The following is a 17,775-nucleotide window of genomic DNA, read 5'->3' on the forward strand; positions in this document are numbered from 1 at the left end:
GATGGCCGCAGGGAAACGTATTCGAACTAAACACACACACACACACACACACACACACACACACACACACACACACACACACACACACACACACACACACACACACACACACACACACACACACACACACACACACACACACACACACACACACACACACACACACACACACACACACACACACACACACACACACACACACGACACTATCCGACCAGGCTCAGTAGCAGAAGGGGCTTTGCCTATGCCCTAATTGGCTGCGTAATCTGGGACACCAGGAGTAGTGTTAAGCCCTTTGAGAAAGACAAGGACACAAAAGCCTGCATGGGAAGCTTTTGCATTAAGAATGGGGGTCGGTTCCAAAGATTTCTAAATGAGTTTCCAAAAATATACATGATTTTGATTGAAATTAATATTCTAACCAACCTTCATTTTTACCCCGTCGCTTCACTTTGTTCTCCTCCGCTTTTGTCTTGATGAGGTCAAGCAAAACGGGTCAAACGGTACCTGGTCATAGCTCTTCTCTTTGTCGATCCTTCCTCATCCTTTGACCACTTTCTCTTTCTTTCAACTCCCTCCAGTGCACCGTGACTAACAGCTGGTAATTGGACACTTGACACTTGACGGAGTGAAATCCGCTCCATGGGTTGGCAGCCAGAGAAGAAACCCAAACTACAATGAACACAAATTGAATGAATTTCTTGAGCACAGTGCAGTAATGGAATAATTTTTCTTTTTCTTTGGCTTTTTTTGTAATGCCACCATGGTCGCCGAGAATAAACGCCATGACCATGACCACTTATCCTCACGTTTATCCGGGACAGGCTTCAGGTCACTCGTGCGTGACCCTGAAAAAGTTAAGCAATAGAAAATGAATGAACTGTTCAACAACTGAAAAATGACTAAAGCTTTTAATCACACCATTGACTCAAAGTGCAACATCTTGTAATGGACTGGACTAGTTTTCATCTTTTACTGCGAATACAACCACTGGTGAAACTGATGGAATCGACAGACTCTGAGGATAGTTGTTTAATTTTGTAGAAAAAAACTAAATTAGACATGACACAAAACCATAGTCATTTCAAATGGTAACTTAAAAAAACAATGTTCCAATGGGCTAAAGAAAAGCAATGGTGCACTACGGATGACTGGATGAAAGTCATTAAGTGATGAATCGCAAATCTGCATTGAGCAAGGTTTGATTTAGATTTTTGATTTAGATTTTTAGATTTTTTATTAAGGATCCCCATTAGCTAGTTGCCACAACAACCCACTAGTCTTCCTGGGGTCCACAAACTCAATACAATTACAAGTAAAAGCATATAATTATAACTACACAATACAGAAAAAAATAAAAGCATCAATAAGAAAAAAAGCAAACAATTTACAGTCACATAATAATAATTAGCATATAAATATAACTACACAATACAAAACCAAACAAAATCATCAACAAGCAAACTAATTTAAAGACTCAGATAAAATATTACTTTCTTTTTAAAAACCTGTTTACTTTCAATGCCGGTGAGAATTCGAGACAGGTTATTCTAGAGCGATACAGATCTATAAATAAAAGATTTCTAGGACGTCTTCCTGGGACGAGGGAGTACAAAATGCTCCTCACTAGACGCCCTGGTATTATGATTATGAATAGTGCTAAAGTAAACTATTTGGGCCATGAGAAAAGCAGGAGTTTTACTATCGGTTACTGATTTGAACAATAATAGAGTATTAGCTGACAACCTGTTCTGCACTGTTAGCCAGGAAAGAGAAGCATGCATTTGGTTAACATTGGTGATGATGCTGGAACTTTTGTTTGGTGCCAATGAGATTTATGAAGACGACTGCCTGAAGAAAACATGCACATTTTCATAGTCACTAATGATCCGGGGCTGCATGGTAGTGGGAAGATAGCGATCATTACATCTTCAATAAACACACAAGTTTACGTTGACATTTTGGACACTTTTCTTATTCCATCAATCAAAAGTCATCGAAGTCGTAGAAGCATTTAGGTCCCATCTTAAAATTCATTTGTATACTGTAGTCTTTAAATAGACCCCCCTTTTAGACCAGTTGATCTGCCGTCTCTTTTCTGCTCTGGGGGGGTAGGTAGAGTAGGTGACCACAGATGAGGCGCTAGCTGTTCAAAGTCGGGACCCGGGGTGGACCACTCATCTGTGCATCAGTTGAGGACCTCTCTGTGATGCTGACTTGTCTCCACTCAAGATGATCTCCTGCTGGCCCCACTATGGACTGGACTCTCACACTATTAACTAGATCCACTCGACGTCCATTGCAATGGTCGCCCGGGAGGGGGGGTGGGGGTCTGCGGTCCCCTCTAAGGTTTCTCATTGTAGCCCATTGGGTTGAGTTTTTCCTTGCCTTGTTGTGGGATCTGAGGTCTTTTGCAGCCCTTTGAGACACTCGTGATTTGGGGCTATATGAATAAGCTTTGATTGATGATTGATTGATTGAAAAGGATGTTTGTGAATGATGACATCATTTTTCAAGATGATAATACATCTTGCCATTAATTAAAAACTATAACAACTTTCCTCAAAGAAAGACACATAAGGTCAATGTGATGATTGAGGTCCAAAGGAAAATGTGTGGTGGAAATGGAAGAAAATGGTCAATGACAAGACTCCAACCAGCAAAGCTGATCTGACAACAGCAATCAGAGAAAGTTGGAGCAAAGTTGATGAAAAAAGAACTGTTTGTCACTCGTTAACGGGGAATTGCACTTTTTCACAACCCTTATTAGAGACAAATACATCTGTTATTTATTTTTGATGCATTCAATCTGGCAAATAAACACCAGCAAAAGTAAGCTACCAATGGAGGTAATAGAAGTCTGTATTGTGCCCACAAAGCACTCTAAAAAAACATCCAAAAATCTCCATAAATGTTTTATATACATGCTGTAAGTACATATGCAATGAAGTAACCGGCACATTCATAATAACATGTATTATTTGCATATTTTGATCATTTTAAGCATACGGCAGCGCATCAATTTCACACACACACCACAACTTTCGCTATTTCCTTCAAGAACAACAACTACTAATTATGGCAGACTTCATTAGAGACGACTACTACTTTTGGACAAATGATGATCCAGAATTGTTTAGCCTGCATATATGGAGAATGGGCTACAAGTTTTAGAAGCTGAGTAATAAGCACATCCAGCAAATAGCACTATTGCTAAATACCTAACAAGAAATACAGACTACGGACATTATTAAACGATCACTGACTGTACAATGTCTGCTCCCACTGCGATGCCGACTGAGCACTTAGGCCAGGGGTCGGCAACCCGCGGCTGTAGATGCGGCTCTTTAGCGCCGCCCTGGTGGCCCTCTGAAGCTTTTTCAAAAATGTATGAAAAATGGAAAAAGATGAGGGGAAAAAAATATATTTTTTGTTTTAATATGGTTTCTGTAGGAGGACAAACATGACACAAACCTCCCTAATTGTTATAAAGCACACTGTTTATATTAAACATGCTTCACTGATTCGAGTATTTGGCGAGCGCCGTTTTGTCCTACTAATTTTGTCGGTCCTTGAACTCACCGTAGTTTGTTTACATGTATAACTTTCTCCGACTTTCTGGGACGTGTTTTATGCCACTTCTTTTTCTGTCTCATTTTGTCCACCAAACTTTTAACGTTGGGCATGAATGCACAAAGGTGAGTTTTGTTGATGTTATTGACTTGTGTGGCGTGCTAATCAGACATATTTGGTCACTGCATGACTGCAAGCTAATCGATGCTAACATGCTATTTAGGCTAGCTATATGTAGGGATGATACTCGAAACCGGTTTTCCCGGTTGTTTGATAAGAAAAGAACCGAGTCCTCGGACTCGAATCCCTTTTTGAGAACCGGTACCCGTTATCGAGACCACTATAGTAAAGGAAAAGAGTTGATTCTTTATTCGAAACCCGTCCCGACCAGAAATGCTCCGTGGGACATCACAAAAAATGACGTCACGTAGCTCAGTCATTAGGCGCAGATAGGGAAAGCAGGAAAAATAATGGACAGGAAAAAGCGCTCCAAGGTGTAATAAAGTTCAAAACAAAAGCTATAATCCATCGAATAACTTTAATGAGAGATTTTAGCAGGGTAAAACACATGACGAACACTTTTACGACCAACCGGAAACATAGCAACCAGGCTAGCAACGCACCTCCTTTACGGCAGCTGTCGCAACCTTCTTAAAACAACCGCAGCACATACATATATATACAACATATCTCCCTTTTTTAACTTTTGTTTTTCTTTCCTTGTAAACAAAACAAAATCACACTGTAGATGTGTTGTTTGTCTAATTATAAATAATGCAGACGAGGCGTGTTGGCTGAGTTCTTGATGTTTACTTTCACAGCGTGGCAACATGCAACACTTTTCGGGGCTACCGCGCATGCTCGTAACTCCCGTTGCATGCTGGGTAGTGTAGTTGTTATATTCTCTAGCTCATAACATCTTTCCCCCTATAAAGAAATAATGTTAACTCAATAAAGTGTATTTCTTTTTTTAGCTTTAACTTTTCATTTTTTAGCATTGTAACCACATTTGCAAATAACTTTTCTCTTCATAGAATTTTCTTTCAATAAAGAAATAAAGTGCAAAAATGTCAAAGCATCATAACAAACAGTTATGTCAAATAGCAGCAGAAGTGCACTTTTTGGAGAGCTGTATTATTTTCAGTTTTGTGCCCAAGGGACTGATTGTATTTAACACTATATTATTAGTTATACACCCATAGTGATCACAGAGACAGGTTGTTTTTGTGTTACTGTATATATTTGTTTCTCTGAAAAATCCCACTTAGTATACTTTGGGTAACAACAGTCAATATTTATTTATTTTATTTTATTTTTTTAGGTGGGTAACAGTCAATATTTATTTATTTTTTAGATTTAATTTTGTCATTATATAATAAAAGTGAGCTTTTGTTAAACCAAATATTGGGTGTTTTTTTCCATATACAACAACCTATCTGGACTCGATAAGAGAATCAATAAGGAATCGGTTCGATAAGAGGATTCGATAATAGGCTCGAACTCGATAATTCCTTATCAAACATCATCCCTAGCTATATGTACATTTTGCATCATTATGCCTCATCTGTAGGTATATTTGAGGTCATTTAGTTTCCTTTAAGTCATCTCAATTCAATGTATATCTCATGACACACTATCTGTATGTAATATGGCTTTATTTTGTTGCGGCTCCAGACAGATTTGTTTTTGTATTTTTGGTCCAATATGGCTCTTTCAACATTTTGGGTTGCCGACCCCTGACTTAGGCATTGAGACTGTTTCTACAAACATTTGTGAAAGAATAGGCCGCTCTCTGGAGCTCCGTGATTTCCAGCGTGGAACTGTCATAGGATGCTACCTGTGCAACAAATCCAATCGTGAAATTTCCTCGCTCCTAAATATTCTAAAGTCAACTGTCTGCTTTATTATAAGAAAATGGAAGAGTTTGGGTACAACAGCAACTCAGCCACTAAGTCAGTGGTTCTTAACCTTAGGGGTTCTGTGTGTCGGCCTCAGGGGTTCGGTGGAGCCTCCGCCACGGAGGTAAAGACACATCCGACTTATCGTGTAAATAAAAACTTCTCCCTACCGGCGTATTATGGATACCCCCAAACAATGTTCCCTCTAATTTTACATCTGATTTGCAGGTTGTTTGATTGATCGATTGAAACTTTTACTAGCAGACTGCAAAGGAAGATAATACATTATATGAAACAGTACAGTTTACACAATACAGTACATATTCCGTACAATTGACCACTAAATGGTAACACCCGAATACGTTTTTCAACGTGTTTAAGTCGGGTTCCACGTTAATCAATTCATGGTAATGTGTGTAAGGTGTGTAATTTGTTGTGAGTTCATGCACGGTTCATTTTGTGCACCAGTAAAAAAACATATAACTTTTTCTTGAATTTGAAAACATTTTTTTTTTAAATTTTTCACTAAAGAAGGGTTCAGTGAATGCGCATATGAAACTGGTGGGGTTCGGTACCTCCAACAAGGTTAAGAACGACTGCACTAAGTGGTAGGCCACGTAAACTGACAGAGAGGGGTCCGCGGATGATGTATGTCCGATGCAGTGGCGTAAAGCACGTCGCCACTGGACTCTAGAGCGGTGGAGACGCGTTCTCTGGAGTGATGAATCACGCTTTTCCATCTGGCAATCTGATGGACGAGTCTGGGTTTGGAAGTTGCCAAGAGAACATTACATTTCGGACTGTATTGTACCGAGTGTGACATTTGGTGGAGGAGGAATTATGGTATGGGGTTATTTTTCAGGAGTTGGGCTTGGCTCCTTAGTTCCAGTGGAAGGAACTTTGAATGCTCCAGGATACCAAAACATTTTGAACAATTCCATGCTCCCAACTTTGTGGGAACAGTTTGGAATGGGCCCCTTCCCAGAAGAGTTGAAGCTGTAATAGCTGCAAAAGGTGGACCGACATCATATTGAACCCTATGGGTTAGGAATGGGATGGCACTTCAAGTTCATATGTGAGTCAAGGCGGGTGGCCAAATACTTTTGGCAATATAGTGTATCTTCCCCTTTAGATGAAGGATTAATCCTAATCCTCAAGCAGATAAAAACAAAACAAAAAAACCCTAAAACTAGCTTTTTGTGACTTTCTTGCCATCACCTAGTCTAAGTTGAATGTCAAAGTCAACCAAATTCTTGCTTTATGGCTACAATTGTCTAATATACAAGTGAGAGGCATGATTTATAATCTAGAATTAACTTTCACCAACAGCTCTAACAGCTAAAAGTATTTCCTCCATGTTGCCCCTTATAGTAAGAATATTGCTAATACTTGGTTAATATTTCAGCCACCAAATGTAAATAGAGTATTCCTGGCAGTTTTTGGATGTTTTAGAGGGCTTTATGGGCGCATTAGAGTACTCCTATTAGCTGCATTGTTAGCCACCTCGTACTTGCCGTATTTTACGAATTAGAATGCTTCAAAACAAGAAATGCATGTGTTCTTGCCTAACATACTGATCTTGACTCATAGGCACTGTTCCCCAAAAAGTGCAGAGGCTGCAAGCTGGTATAAAAGTCAGACGTGGTGCAACAAAGTACTAGTGGTATGTTGTAGTGTTTGTTTTTTATGATTCCATATTTTCTTCCTCAGAAGTGAGAGATTCCATTTAAAAAATAAAACTGTTACTGATTACCACTATTTATTTTCTTGATTTATTTGAGGGTTTTCTTAAAACCAGATAGTTGCCATTTGAAATGACTGTAGTTGTGTGGCATATCTGTTATCTGCTTGCTTTTTTCTTCTTCTATGAAATTAAACAACTGAATGAACATCCTCCAACACTGGTGTTTCCATCATTTTACCAGTGGTTGTACAATTAATTAAAAACAAATTGTGAGATTGGTTGTTTTAATGTAAACATTGTCGAACGCAACTGCACAACTTGAACTTTTAGAACTGCTTTGAATAAGCCGGAAAAATCACACTTTTTCTAATGGGACAATTACAGCGTTAGGCCTGAAGAAAATCCCAAGGTTTTCAGTCGCCACTGTTTTGTCCTACTAATTTTGGTCACAATTTTGCTATTGTGACCAATAGCAAAATATGTATTTTGCTATTCATGCACTGCTCCATTTAATATTATTTTTGCACGTATATCCTTGGTTTGACAAGTACTATTGCATGTGGCTTTGCAGAGTACGTTCAACTCAGTGCTTGAACAATTTTGCTATTCAAATGCTACCTTAAAACCTCTAAAGACCTTAGTGGCCACATGTGTGGACAGCACCTTTTAGCTCTTATTTCCAAAATTGAATTGGGGTCTTATGCCGCTTATGTGGACACTTATACTGCTTTCTGGTGGTATCAGAAGAGTATAACATACAATGGAATTTGGAAAAAAAAGTGTAAAAATATATATATGAAGTACACGTTTGTGTACTTATGGACTAAGTACATCATATCAAAAGATGATTTTTAGTTTTTATTCTAATTAGGGTCCAATAAGCCCAAATAGCAAAGAGACATACAAAAATAATGTAAACAAACAGCTTGGGCGTTAGAGGTTAAATTAGTATCGTTTGTACTGCATGCAATTGCATATCTTTTAAAATTCATCCATCCATCCATTTTCTACCGCTTATTCCCTTCGGGGTCGCGGGGGCCGCTGGCGCCTATCTCAGCTACAATCGGGCGGAAGGCGGGGTACACCCTGGACAAGTCGCCCCCTCATCACAGGGCCAACACAGATAGACAGACAACATTCACACTCACATTCACACACTAGGGCCAATTTAGTGTTGCCAATCAACTTATCCCCAGGTGCATGTCTTTGGAGGTGGGAGGAAGCCGGAGTACCCGGAGGGAACCCACGCAGTCACGGGGAGAACATGCAAACTCCACACAGAAAGATCCCGAGCCCGGGATTGAACTCAGGACTACTCAGGACCTTCGTTTTGTGAGGCAGACGCACTAACCCCTCTGCCACCGTGAATATTATCAAAATATATTATCATGTATTCCAAAAATATTTTTTGTTAAAATAAAAATAAGTACTGTACTTAAATATCTGATTGACCTATCATTTCGAAACAAATTATCAATCAAATTGTACACTGTAAAATTGACATTAGATTTTACAGTTAAATTCCGCCGAATGAGTTTTGTTTTTTTTTACCGTAAAATCAACTTTGGTACTATTTTTTTCCATATACAGTGGGACACTAACATTAAAAAAAACATTAAAACAACAAGATTTTACGGTAAAAAAAACTGGCAGCTCTGTTGCTTGAATTTTACCGCTAAAAACAGTGTTTTTTGTTTTGTTTTGTTTCTCCATTCCATTCCATTTATTGCATTTGTTTACATGCTGTGAAAAACCCAATGCTTTTACTGTAAAATTCTGGTGACTGAGCTGCCAATTTTTAAAGTAAAATTTGATTTTGTTTTGCAGCTTATGTAAAAAAAATGATATTGTGGCCTTGTGGTTAGAGTGTCCGCCCTGCAGATTGGTAGGTTGTGAGTTCAAAACCCGGCCGAGTCATACCAAAGACCATAAAAATGGGACCCATTTTTCCAAAGGTTGGAATTGGCGGTTAAATCACCAAAATAATTCCCGGGCGTGGCCACCGCTGCTGCTCACTGCTCCCCTCATCTCCTAGGGGGTGATCCAGGGTGATGGGTCAAATGCAGAGGATAATTTCACCACCCCTAGCGTGTGTGTGACAATCATTGGTACTTTAACTTTAATGTATTATATATATATATACATATATTACTCACTGTTAAAACGGCCCTCTGAGGGCAACCATAACTGCGATGTGGCCCTCAATGAAAAGGATTTTGACACCCATGGTCTATACGGTATACTAATTTTAACTGTTTAACGAACAAAATAGGCTAGTATTACCTGAACAATTATTATTGTGCCTTTAGTTATTGGAGTAGTACCATGCTGACGTTTTCCACGACTATATTAAACAACATGCCATGAAATGAATGTTGTAAAGAGCAAAAACCATCAGGTGGCACAGTGGGTGTATTTATGCGTGGGGGTGAGCACCCACCAGCAGGGGGAGGCTTTGTCCATAAAGTTTTCAACTGGATTGGGACAAAAAACCCCAGATCGCTCCTATAATGTGAAAAACTGTGTGCTACCAATCATTGGGTTTTGTGTGAACAAAAACACACTATGTAATTTAAAACTAGTTTTGTTACATGCAAAAAAAATACAGCTCAACTTCTTCAATCGACTAAGTAAAATGTGCAAACTCAGAGTATTTACAACAAGAGAATAATGCGTTAAATACAAACTATTGTGATACTATACTGTTCACATCAAATTAAGAGATGTTTTGCGCTCTTTTGCAAATTGACGCAAAGAGAGAGAGAGAAATAGAGAGAGAGAGCTGTGCAAGGTTTGACTGGTGGGAATTTCGTCTCTTTTTTTGAGAGTCCTCTCGTTTGGCTCGGCTCTCAATGAAGAGCCGTCTCTTTATTTCTCAATTGTAGCATAGGATTATATACAGTCTTGGTCAAAAGTTTGCATACACTTGTAAAGAACATAATGTCGTGGCTGTCTTGAGTTACCAATTTCTACAACTCTTATTTTTTTGTGATGGAGTGATTGGAGCACATACTTGTTGGTCCCAAAAAAACATTCATGAAGTTTGGTTCTTTTATGAATTTATTTTGGGTCTACTGAAAATGTGACCAAATCTACTGGGTCAAAAGTATACATACAGCAATGTTAATATTTGGTTACATGTCCCTTGGCAAGTTTCACTGCAATAAGGCGCTTTTGGTAGCCATCCACAAGCTTCTGGTTGAATTTTGACCACTCCTCTTGACAAAATTGGTGCAGTTCAGCTAAATGTGTTGGTTCTCTGACATGGACTTGTTTCTTCAGCATTGTCCACACGTTTAAGTCAAGACTATGGGAAGGCCATTCTAAAACCTTAATTCTAGCCTGATTTAGCCATTTCTTTACCACTTTTGACGTGTGTTTGGGGTCATTGTCCTGTTGGAACACCCAACTGCGCCCAAGACCCAACCTCCGGGCTGATGATTTTAGGTTGTCCTGAAGAATTTGGAGGTAATCCTCCTTTGTCATTGTCCCATTTAAAGCACAAGTTCCATTGGCAGCAAAACAGGCCAAGAGCATAATACTACCACCACCATGCTTGACGGTAGGAATTGGTGTTCCTGGGATTAAAGGCCTTGCCTTTTCTCCTCCAAACAAATTGCTGGGTATTGTGGCTAAACAGCTCAATGTTTGTTTCATCTGACATCACATGGACAAAGATAAGACCTTCTGGAGGAAAGTCCTTTGGTCAGATGAAACAAAATTTGGTCACATTTTCAGTAGATCCATAATAAATTCATAAAAGAACCAAACTTAATGAATGTTTTTTTTTGTGACCAACAAGTATGTGCTCCAATCACTCTATCACAAAAAAAAAAGAGTTGTAGAAAGTATTGGAAACTCAAGACAGCCATGACATTATGTTCTTTACAAGTGTATGTAAACTTTTGACCACGACTGTATGGACTTAACACAAAAAGTTGAAATAACTGCAAACATGTTTTACATTCTAGTTTCTTCAAAATAGCCACCCTTTGCTCTGATTACTTTTTCGCACCCTCTTGGCATTCTCTCGATGAGCTTCAAGAGGTAGTCACCTGAAATTATTTTCACTTCACAGGTGCGCTTGAAGCTCATTGAGAGAATGCCAAGAGTGTGCAAAGCAGTAATCAGAGCAAAGGGTGGCTATTTTGAATATAATTATAACTGCATGCAGTACATGTCTTTCTTTTCCTGTCAAAAGAAAAAAAGAAAGAAAGATAAACTACTTTATTGATGCATATTATTTCCGGGCTTTCACGGATCATTCAAAATGATCTTGAGTTTGACACCTATTACCAGAGTTTGTAAGCAACATTTACAACATATTTGAACAACATATATTTGGGGGCGGGGGGAAGACGAATGCCCCTGACTGTATTGGTTTTTGGATCGATCCGCCCAGGGCCGGCCCGTGGCATAGGGCGTATAGGCAAATGCTAAGAGCGCCGTCCATCAGGGGGCGCCACGCCAGTGCCACAAATGTTGGAGAAAAAAAAAAAAAAAAAGTTGGTACTATTATTTCTAAATACAAAAAATAATCCCACGTTAATTAAAATGCAAAGTAAAGCCTATTTAATAGAAATATTATTTGTTACAACCTTACGCCCCCCCCCCCCCTCCCCCCGCACGGTGCGCCCCCTCCCTTCCCGTATCATGACTCTTTTTGGACGTCACCACATCAAAAAACCAACACAAGATGTCAAAACGGCCAAAACTGTCAGGTGCCCAGGGAAGAAAAAATAGAAAAGAAGAGGAGGAGAAACGAGAAAAAGACAGAGGTAGCGGGTAGGTAACGTTAGCCTACATGAAATGATTTGTCTGTTACAGAATGTGATAGTAACGTGGCTTTTTAGCATTAAGCTAATGTTACATGATTCGGCAATTGCTAATCAATAAATAGCTAGTTCTGTTTTAACGTCGGGTTAATATTGTGGAGGGGGCTAAATTGTTATGGAAAATAATAATGTAACATTAGGTAATGACAGTACTCCCTGGTGTACAGTAATTTGTAAGTCATTCTAGTTAATGCAATATTAAAAAGCACAAATAGAGAACTCTGTAGGATCCCCTTTTTTTGTAATATAGTTGTTAAAGTCATACTGGTTTGATATCTTGTTTTGTGCAGTTTTAATTTATTTTATGCAACTTGTTGACACGTTTTATTTTGTGTTTATGTATGTAAAAAATATTGTATTTCATATATTCATTTTTTATTTTTTGTATTCATTTATTTATTCTTTTTTTTTTTTTTTATCTTGTTAACTATTCTGATTGTTAATTTGCTTTCTTTAAGTAAAAAAAAAAAGGTCAAAGACAAAGCTATTCGGTTTCTTGTGAGTATATACACTTCACTGCCGATGTGGGGGGCGCGCCACCTAAAATCTTGCCTAGGGCGCCAGATTGGTTAGGGCCGGGCCTGGATCCGCCCACCTCGGCTGAAAATCGGCACTTTTGAGTCACTCCAAAAAACCTACTCTTTCACGTAAGGCGCACAGTGCGAGCGACGAAAGGTTGGTGGATTCTACTTCACAACCGCGCGGCGGGCTTCGAATAGAATTCCTGCTTTATTTCCAACCTCCTTTCTCTCCCGATTGTCCACCAGAGCAGCTGGAAAGAAAACAAGAAGCACATCGGAGAATGAGAAGGTGGTGAAGAAAACAAAACAAACAAAACCAAAAAAAAACAAAACAAGGTTGTGGGGGTCCTGCGGGAGACGCGACGGGAGTTTGGAGGCAGGCTTGGAAAGCCCAGCGGAGGAAGGAACGAGAAGAAGACGACATTTAGCGACAAAAACACGGAATAATGAGAAACCTTTGCTTCATTTTGACCCTCGGCTTGGCCGTGTACCTCTCCGGGGAAAGGGTGAGTTTGTACAGAGCAACTCTTTAAACGTTTTGTTTTGGTTTAGCAACTCGTGTATAATCTCCCAAAAACACTTATTTCACTCTGAATAATCAATTTGGCATTTTTTAAAAATTGATTTCATTTATTTATTTTTATTTTCTTAGAATAGAAGCAAAAATACGTCTTCCTCAGCTGTGAGCAATGACTTGATTAAAATGTGACGTCACGAAGGAGCACAATGCAATTGTCAATGTAGTGGTTCTTAACCTGGTTGGAGGTACCAAACCCCACCAGTTTCATATGTGCATTCACCGAACCTTTCTTTAGTGAAACATAAAATGTTTTTTCTTAATTTAATGATGTTGCTATATAAAAGAAATACTAATAAAGATATATTTTACAAACAGAAAGTTACAGGAATATACACATGATCCCATGTTTACATCTCATTGTGCAACATGCGAATGTTTTAGTGGGATCTAAATGCGATATCTGAAAGGGGTACAAATTATTTCCAAAGCAGGACTCCCACCCAGACATACAACACTAGTACACAGCTCATGAAAAACACAATTTTTTGTTATTGTCATTGTAAGTGGGCCAAAACACTTATATTAGAAAATAATCTCATGGAAATTACTCCTGTCATTTGATTAAAATAATAAAACATGTAACTTGTTATTTAGTCAGGTTTGGGACTGGTGTGCTGCTGGTGTGGCCACAGTGGTGCACGTCTGACGTTGCTTACATGGTGCTCCACTGAATGTTCAAGGAGGCTCCGTCGAACCCCTGAGGCCGACTCACCGAACCCCTAGGGTTCGATTGAACCCAGGTTAAGAACCAGTGTGTCAATGTATTGTTGTTTACAGGCTGCCCATAACATTAGGGACACGTGCCTTGTCAGTTTTTGATTGACAAGCACCTCTCGTCTCACTATCAATAACAGGATGCAAAGCTGAACATATTTCTTATTGTTACCTTTATAAGTATACCGTTTGGAATGTCATTGGTTTGAACATTACTGTAGTCTGTGTGTGTGTGTGTGTGTGTGTGTGTGTGTGTGCAGTGACATATTTTGGCCCCTGTCATTACTGACCTCCCCCCTGTCCCCCGGGTTTTGTCCCCGTGCCCCGGTCCTCTGCCAGAGCTGGTGGTCCAATTAGCTAAATCGACACGTACGCTTTTAATGACTTTGTTGTATTCGCTCACGTGCGCGCACGCTCATATTTGACCCTGGCCCGGGCGCACAGGTCCCGACAAGGCCGCCGTTGTGCCGCCGCTGCACCCGTGAAAGATTTGATGCAGTATTGGATTTCAAGCTTGTTTTTGTGACGCGAACACACGGCATCTTGGAAGTAAATCACGTACGCTTTAACCCGGGGGGGTGTCCAACGTACGGGCCCGCGAACAGGTTTAATTTGGCCCACGGCCCGCAAAAAAGTTTAAGGATAACGTGAGCTGCAAATTTTTTAATGAAATAAACTGCTGTTCCAAATGTGTCCACTGGATGTCGAAGTAGCGATTCAAGTGTAACCCACGTCACACATGACACTGTTTAAAGATGATGTGTCAGCTGACTTTAAGCGCCCTCTGGATTGGCTGCCGCTACTCCAGTCAGCGTCGATTGTGGCTGGCAACAGCCTAATGCTGGAGCAACACACAATACCTATTTGTATTGGAAATTATCCACTTAACAGATAAAAATAACAAAACAGTAAAATGCAACATGACCATAATTTTTCTAGTTAGATTTCCATGCAGCGCTCGCAGTTTTGTTGACGGCGCGATGTGCATAGTTTGGCCCGGGGTGCAACTTATACTCAGGAGCGACTTATGTGTGAAATTATTAACACATTACCGTAAAATATCAAATAATAATATTTAGCTCATTCACGTAAGAGACTAGACGTATAAGATATCATGGGATTTAGCGATTAGGAGTGACAGATTGTTTGGTAAACGTATAGCATGTTCTATATGTTACAGTTACTTGAATGACTCTTACCATAATATGTTACGTTAACATACCAGGCACGTTCTCAGTTGGTTATTTATGCGTCATATAACGTACACTTATTCAGCCTGTTGTTCACTATTCTTTATTTATTTTAAATTGCCTTTCAAATGTCTATTCTTGGTGTTGGGTTTATCAAATCAATTTCCCAAAAAAATGCGACTTATACTTCCGTGCGACTTATGTTTTTTTCCTTCTTTATTATGCATTTTCGGCCGGTGCGACTTATACTCCGGAGCGACTTATACTCCGAAAAATTCGGTATTTGTATTGGAACTTATCCACTTAACAGATAAAAATGACAAAACAGTAAAATGCAGCATGACCATCATTTTTCTAGTTAGATTTCCATGCAGCGCTCGCAGTTTTGTTGACGGCGCGATGTGCACCCTGAACTCCATTGTAAAAATGTGTGTTTCTACATTTGTTGTTTGTTGTATTTCATTTTAGGATTGGATCTTCCATGTTCACATTGGTTAAGTTTGTAGTTATGTTACCTTCAGTTTCTATTTTAAATTTTCCTGAGGGAACTCTCCTCAAGAAATCAATAAAATACTATCTATCTATCTATCTATCTATCTATCTATCTATCTATCTATCTATCTATCTATCTATCTATCTATCTATCTATCTATCTATCTATCTATCTATCTATCTATCTATCTATCTATCTATCTATCTATCTATCTATCTATCTATCTATCTATCTTTAATTCGGCTATTATGGTGTCATTTTGTTCATTGTTTTGATTATATTATAATTGTAATATTTGTATGATGGTAAATGAATGTGTTGTGGCAGTTGTGGATGTCACCAATGTGGCGGTTTGAGGAAACACTCGGTTGCTTTTCCAAACACGTCTTTAAATGAACTGCCAACATGCTAATGCTGAACAGGAAGTGCTTAATGTTTAATGGCTTTGTAAAAACACTGAGACAGTCTAAGTTCATGATGTTTTGGAAACGGCACCAATTGTTTCCTCAGGGTTTTCTACTAATTTGAAATGTTTTGCCAAGAGGATTATTTGTCGTGTACATTTTCCGAATATGCTTATTCTATTTTTGGCCAAAGAAAACAATTTTGGAGTTGTCTTTATTTTTAAGTTATCATGCCATGATTTTACTTGTCCGGCCCGCGTGGGAATATATTTTCCCCCATACGGTCCCTGGGATAAAATGAGTTTGACACCCCTGCTTTAACCTAATCAGTGTCCCCGAAAGGCCTCGTCGCCACTTGACATGTGACATTGATTCTCATTTGGCGCTGGTGTGGATGAGCGCGGGATAACTTGCTTCAGGCGCGTCGGTCTGTGTTTTAATTGGGTTGCTTTAAATCAGGGGTGCCCATTACGTCCATCGCGAGCTACCGGTCGATCGCAGAGGATGTGTCAGTTGATCGCCAGCCAGGCATTAAAAAAATCGACCTAAAAATGAGCTATCACGAATCTTCACCAAGACGTCACTTTTCACTTGATTGACATTCATTATTAAGAAAAAATGACCGACAGCAAGGCGAGAAGCACTTTTTGTTTCAACAGACTCTCGCGCCGTACCTGCCGTCAAAACTCTAAAGACCGACTGCACAGTTCCTGTCTTCGCAATAAAAGCGCTGCTTCATCCTGCCCGCACTAACAAAATAAGAGTCTCAGAAAGCTGGCGCAAACAAGCTAGCTAGCTACGGAGTTTGCTGCCAATGTGTTTCTTATAAAGTGTATAAAAACGAGCATGAAAGCTGGACAAATAAGATGCCCAAAACCAACCACTTTCACGAGGTATTGGACAGAAAGGAGGACTTTTTGTCTCCTCCATTTGAAAATGCGGACGTTATGAGCACTACTGTCTGATTCCAATCAATGCAAGTTATCAGAATCAGGTAATACACCAACTTATATTCTTGTCTTCATGAAAGAAAATAATCTATATGTGTTATTAATATAATATAATATATCAGTATATAATATATACTGTATATATAATATGTAAATATTACATATATGTTATATTTTATATTGCTACTATGGTTCATTTTTAGTCTACTTTATATATTTCGTTTTTGCCCTCTTTTTGTGCCCTTGTGTGCATTATCCTTTCCATCTTTATTCTTTCCATCCTTTGTAACTGAGATACTGTGTGGAACAATTTCCCTTGTGGATCAACAAAGTTTGTCTAAGTCTACAGTCGTGGTCAAAAGTTTACATACACTGTCTTGAGTTTCCAACAATTTCTACAACTCTTATTTGTTTGTGATAGAGTGATTGGAGCACATACTTGTTTGTCACAAAAATCATTCATGAAGTTTGGTTCTTTTATGAATTTATAATGGGTCTACTGAAAATGTGACCAAATCTACTGGGTCAAAAGTATACATACAGCAATGTCCCTTGGGAAGTTTCACTGCAATAAGGCACTTTTGGTAGCCATCCACAAGCTTCTGGTTGAATTTGTGACCACTCCTCTTGACAAAATTGGTGCAGTTCAGCTAAATGTGTCAGTTTACTAAAATGGACTTGTTTCTTCAGCATTGTCCACACATTTAAGTCAGGACTTTGGGAAGGCCATTCTATAACCTTCATTCTAGCCTGATTTAGCCATTCTTACCCGTTTTGATGTGTGTTTGGGGTCATTGTCCTGTTGGAACACCAATCTGCGCCCAAGACCAGACCTCCGGGCTGATGATTTTAGGTTGTCCTGAAGAATTGGGAGGTACTCCTCCTTTTTCATTGTCCTATTTACTCTCAGTAAAGCACCACTTCCATTGGCAG

The 17,775-nt window shown here is 39.2% G+C and overlaps 2 protein-coding genes across 2 annotated transcripts in view; both read left to right on the forward strand.

The window, feature by feature from the left end:
* The window catches only part of LOC133635673 (protein phosphatase 1 regulatory subunit 36), a 35,130-nt gene extending 34,314 nt beyond the window's left edge, over positions 1-816 (forward strand). Inside the window, exon 12 of the mRNA XM_062028911.1 lies at positions 582-816. The gene's annotated coding sequence lies outside the window, so the exon portion shown is untranslated. The remainder of the gene's footprint in view (positions 1-581) is intronic.
* Positions 817-12,612: 11,796 nt separating this feature from the next.
* Positions 12,613-17,775, forward strand: part of sdc2 (syndecan 2) — a 130,091-nt gene continuing 124,928 nt past the window's right edge. Inside the window, exon 1 of the mRNA XM_062029974.1 lies at positions 12,613-13,017. Coding sequence (XP_061885958.1) covers positions 12,958-13,017 — 60 coding nt within the window. The 5' untranslated portion in view covers positions 12,613-12,957. The remainder of the gene's footprint in view (positions 13,018-17,775) is intronic.

This window comes from Entelurus aequoreus, linkage group LG20 (genome assembly GCF_033978785.1).
Source record: "Entelurus aequoreus isolate RoL-2023_Sb linkage group LG20, RoL_Eaeq_v1.1, whole genome shotgun sequence".
In the NCBI taxonomy this organism is placed as follows: Eukaryota; Metazoa; Chordata; class Actinopteri; order Syngnathiformes; family Syngnathidae; genus Entelurus; species Entelurus aequoreus.